The 5,569-nt window shown below is 35.0% G+C and overlaps 1 protein-coding gene across 1 annotated transcript in view; it reads left to right on the top strand.

Moving 5' to 3' along the window:
* Positions 1-5,569, top strand: part of MCMDC2 (minichromosome maintenance domain containing 2) — a 28,333-nt gene that overhangs the window by 8,498 nt on the left and 14,266 nt on the right. The window contains exon 8 of the mRNA XM_004679822.2: positions 383-620. Within this exon, the coding sequence (XP_004679879.1) occupies positions 383-620 (238 nt within the window). The remainder of the gene's footprint in view (positions 1-382; positions 621-5,569) is intronic.

Genomic DNA, 5,569 nt, shown 5'->3' with positions numbered 1-5,569 from the left:
ACTGCCCCTGAACCTCTGGCCTGTACCCCAGTTCTGTATGCAAAAATAAATAAATCTTAAAAATATATATATATAGAAGCAAACACTGAGATACAGGAGCCCTATGAATTGACTTTCTGCACCTGGGTCTCAAAAGGGGGAGAATGAAGGATTTGCTTATAATTCACAGCTAATTTATATGGATACATGGGGTGACTCTTCCCTTTAATACATTTCATGGTATAGAATGATAGATCAGAGTAACCTCCAGTTACAATTCATTGACATTATAAGAATTTGAATATGACATCATTGAAAGAACTATAATTTGATAATATATTAAATAGAATTGAATATAATGTAATTTCCTTGTTTTAATATCTATGTTAAAATTTATTTGCAGTTCCCTCAGGAATTAGCGACAATTTCAGATGTCTCCTCTCTTTGACTTCCAGCTCTTATTGGAAATTTACAGCAATACTTGCCAATGTCTTTGCATCACAGATTGTTCCTCCTGGGACTTACAATTTGCTCAAGCTCTGTTTGCTGATGAGTCTAGTACAGATAAGTGACTGTAACAAGGAACTGAAAAATTGCCTAGATATTTTGATTATAACAAGTGACACTCTTCTTATAGACAGGTAAAATATGTGACTTAAATTTTTTAAATAATGGTTTATTTTCACATCATTTTGTGCCTTTTTCATCTCAGTTGTAATCTCTGTGGGTTTCCCATCACCATATCACCCATGTGCCATTACCATAGTCCAGTGCACTTCCCTCCCCCCACCATTTTTTATCTCATTCCCCACTATACACCCATAAAATGTCTCTGGTATATAGTTGTTCATTATTATTTTTTTTCCCCCTGATCCATTATGCTCCTGCTATGAGTGAAACCATCCAGTATTTTTCTTTTTCTTTCTGGATTATTTCACTAAGCATGATCTCTTCCAGTTCCATCCATGTTGCTGCAAAAGGCATGAGTTTAGCTTTTTGAATGCTGAGTAATATTCCACTGTGTATATGTACCACATCTTTTTAATCCAGTCATCTACTTTTGGGCATTTGGGTTAATTCCATATCTTTCCTATTGTAAATAAAGCAGCAATAAACATGGGGTGCAGGTGTCTTTTTGAAACAGTGGAATTTTTTAGAATTATAAACTGGTCACAGATTTGTATACTCTTTCCATGATTATTATCACAAGTTGAATATTTAGAATTTATCAGAGCATTATAATATATAACAAATAAACTGTTATCACTTGAGTAAAAAACTTTTTAAAGAATTAATTGAAAAATGGGAATTTGGGCCCTCCCTAGTGGCTCAGCAGTTAAAGTACAGCACGAGTTCCATCCCCAGTCAGGGAGGTGACCCACATGGTGCCACAGACCTCTCATGATGCACCCACTGCTCCCCTCAGACTGAAGAGTCTGCCTGTTCCTCTCCCTACTCTGTCTCTGGTTTACCTTCTCAATGCCCTCAAACCTCTAGCCTGTACCCTAGTCTGAATGCATAAATAAATAAATCTTTAAAAGAAAAATGAGATATTTTGCCTTCAGTATTTTGAGAATCTGACCATTTAGAGATTCACCATTCACCATTCAGACCTTTTCAAATAAATGCATCTTTTTCAATATTCCTTTCTCCCATTTTCTGTCTCAGCATTCTGCTTTTGTACTGTTTTCATTTTTAAATAACCCTCCTTCTCCACCCCCATGAAAAAGCCTACCAGCCATTTTCTTATTTTTCTTCAGGATTTCATTTAGTAATATTGATTCATTTTCTCAAATAAGAAAAAGTTTCAAAATTGCAGTTCTGGATTTTCACCTTAACCTTGAATTAACCTCTGTTTAGCATTTTTGGGCTCCCCACTAGCAGGTACATTTATGTATGTGTGTATATATATATGTATTTACTTATTTGAAAGAATTTGAATAGGATTAGTGTATCTAAGAAGAGAAAGGAGAATAGCTTTGCAATGAAACACTCAAAGTTATCCATCCCCTCATGGGTAAATGCTAGCCAAACAGGCCTGGCCTAAAGTGGAGCCACTGAGGCTCAAAAACATGCTACAAGTCTAAGGCCAGACAAGTCTGGGACCAAATGAGCAAAATCAAAGTTCAGCTCAAGATGGTGGCTACTATTGTCAGCCACCCCAGGTGTCTCTCACCCACATGTCTTCTAAAAGTCTCTGTAGGTCTGGACTCCATATGACTTCTCCAAGTCTTACAAGTCCAAAGCTGAGAAGCAATTGGGTCCTTTTTCTTCACATTTCTCCCTATATTGTTTTCCCCATATGTATCTTTTGTTAAAAGTTATTTATTGTTCACAAAGTTAGGTGTAAGATTCTTATATAAATATCTTGTGTAAAGCAGGAACAAATTTACAGAATGAATTTAAATAGAAAAATTCAAATTCAAATTAACTTAATTGGACAGATGTTTTACCAAAATTAAATTGCAATGTAAAAATGGTGCTAACTGCTACAGATTGCACAAATTTATTCTTCCAGCAATGAGCATGAGAGTATTTCCTCACAGCCTCACAGATACTAGGTATCATAAAACTTTGAAATTTTGTCATTTGGTGGGTGGAAAATAATATTTTAATTTGATTTATTTTATCAGAAGTGAGCTTTAATACAATTTGAGCTTGTTAAGCACTTATTATTTTTCAATAAACTTCCTATTCTTTACTGATATCCATTTTTCTTTTAAGTTGTTTATTGCAAGGCCTTTGTTTCTTCCTGTTTTTCGTAAATCTTACTTTTTCTGTGGCTTTAGGTATGTGTGAAATATTTAGCTTGTTTTATTTTGTTTTTAAGGTAAAATTTGCATATGTTGAAATAATCAGATCTTAAGTTACAATTTGATGAGTTTGATACAAAACATTTCTATCACTCCAGAAAGTTAGTTTAGTCCTTCCAGTCCATTCCTGTCTCCTCCAGGTGATTTTTGTCACTCTAAATTAATTTTCTGGTTTTGAACTTCATATAAATGGAATCAGGCCATGTATACTATTTTGTATTTTGAAATTTACTTGGTTACGTGCATCAATAGTTCATTGTTTTTATTGATGAGTAGCATTCCATGATAAGAATATACCAAAATGTCTATCTATCCTCCTAATCAAATTTTGCATATTTTGACTATTACAAATCAGGTGTTGTAAATATTCTTGTATTAGTCTTTTCATGAACATGTGTCTTCATTATCTTGGTGAATAACCAGAAGTGGAATTGCTGTCATAAGGTATATGTACATTTAGCTTTATAGGACACTGTCAGTTTTCCAAGTGCCATTTTACTTTCCTACCAATGATGTAAGGGTTCCAGTTGTTTCTATATTACGAACATCTGGTATGGTCAGTCTTTCTCAACTTAACCATTCTAGTATATGTAAAGTGTAATCTTTTTATGGTTTTAATTTGCATCTCCCTGATGACTAAGTGGTTTGGGGCTCTTTTTCAAGTGCTTATTGACTACTCATATTTTTTTTAAGATTTATTTATTTATGTATACAGAACTTTTTCAAGTGCTTATTGGCTGCTCATTTTTCTTTTTTTATTTTAAGATTTATTTATTTATGCATACAGAACTGGGGTACAGGCCAGAGGTGCAGGGGTGGTGAGAGGATTCACCAGAGACAGAGTGGGGAGCAGAAGAGGCAGACTGCAGGCAGCGGGCGGGTCAGGAGAGGTCTGCTGCACCATGTGGATCACCTCTGGGGTTGGGGGTCGAGCTCATGCTAAAGTGTCTTTAGCTTCTTAGTGCTGTGCTTTGACCCACTGTGCCACCAGAGAGGGCCTCAATGCATTTTTTAAGCTTTTAGCTTGTCTTTGTCTATTGAAGTTAATTTTTGTATGTGATATGAATTAAGAGTCAAAGTTAATGTTTCCTCTGCACTTGTCTGATTTTCCCACATCATTTGTTGAAAATACTTTTCTTTGTCCATTGTATTTCTTGTTATCGTTGATAAATCAATTACCTAGATATAAACTAGTTATGAAATTGAAGTGGGTGTAAATTTTGACTCTCTTTGCAGTTATATCCCCTTATTTGATTACAATTATGCCACATCACACTTTCTTGATTGTTGTTTTGAATCAGGTGGTACAACTTTATTTTCAAGATTTTTTCCACTATTTTAGATCCTTTTCATTTTCTTATAAAGCTTAGAATCCACATATATTAATGCCACCCTTCTCTACCACAACCAACTCCCACCAAAAAATCGAAAAAGAAAACATCTTTAAGGATTTTGATTTGAACTGCATTTAACATAGTCAATTTAAGGGGAAATTTGCATTTTACCATATTGAATCTTCCAATCCATGAATATGATATTTATCACCATTTATGTAGAACTTCCTTTATTTCTCAGCAATGTTTTGTGAAGATCATGCATATATTTTTAAAAATATTTATTTATTTATGCATACAGAACTGGGATAGAGGTCACAGGTGCAGGGCAGTGAGAGGATGCATTAGAGACAGAATGGGGAGTAGAACAGGCAGATTGACAAAGTACACGGCTGCGGGCGAGACATGAAAGTTCTGCCTTGCCATGTGGATCACCACTAGGGTTGGGACTCCAACTCACACTGAAGCAGCTATGGCTAGCTTGCAGTGCTGTGCTTTAACCTGCTGCACCACCAGGGAGGGCCCTGATCATGCATGTATTTTAAATTGATTTCTGTTTTCTACTTTTGATGCTATAAAAATGGTAGCATTTTATTTTTTACATATTTGCTGTGAATACATAAAAAGGAAATTTATTTTTCATGGTTTTACATTGTATTCTGTAACCTTATAATAGTTTTTTAACATTCCTTCGCTTATTTCAATATGCAGCCACCCTTGAAACCCATTGTCCTGTATAACTAGGTTCTCAGTTAGGAATTACATGGGTAACTTAAAAAATATATTTGTCACTGTGTCACACTCTAAAGATTCTAATTTACATGATGTGAGATGGGGCTTGGCATTGGGAGTCTTAAAAATTTCTCAGATGATCTTAATATAGGCTATAATTAAGAGACCATGTAATATAGGCTCACAAACATTTCTCTGTAAACACTCTTCCCTTTTATTTATCTTCAAACCAATATTTAAAACCCTTGGAACAGCACATACATATTTTTAGCATCTCCCTAACCACATGGTCTGTCTACCTCTGCACTCTCTTTTGTACTGCATGTCTCCAACTGCTTATCATAGTTGACTGAACCACCAAGCCATGATTTCTGTGGCAAGGGTTTGAAAGCTAAGCTAAGAGAATCATATTCTCTTTTGAAAATGTAAAGTTGAGACATGAACAGACTGAGGCAATTGGTGGAGAGACTAGAAAGCAAAAGGATATATTAAGACTTACCATGGTACATAGGCAACAAGGTAGTTATGATGGGCCTTGGGCAAAACTAAACACAAAATTTCTGAATAAACAAAAGAAAGCATTCCATAAAAAGAGAGAGGGAGAGAGAGAACAGACCAATTCAAATGCCATCTCTTTGAGTTTTCTCTGACTTCGTTTCAGGAAGAGCTGATATCCTTATCAAGATTTTGCAGACATACATTATTTTTTTT

This window comes from Condylura cristata, unplaced genomic scaffold, assembly GCF_000260355.1.
Source record: "Condylura cristata isolate star-nosed mole 26May11 unplaced genomic scaffold, ConCri1.0 scaffold00009, whole genome shotgun sequence".
Taxonomy (NCBI): Eukaryota; Metazoa; Chordata; class Mammalia; order Eulipotyphla; family Talpidae; genus Condylura; species Condylura cristata.
Note: the sequence above shows the minus strand (reverse complement) of the source record. Positions and strands in the feature narration are given on the sequence as shown.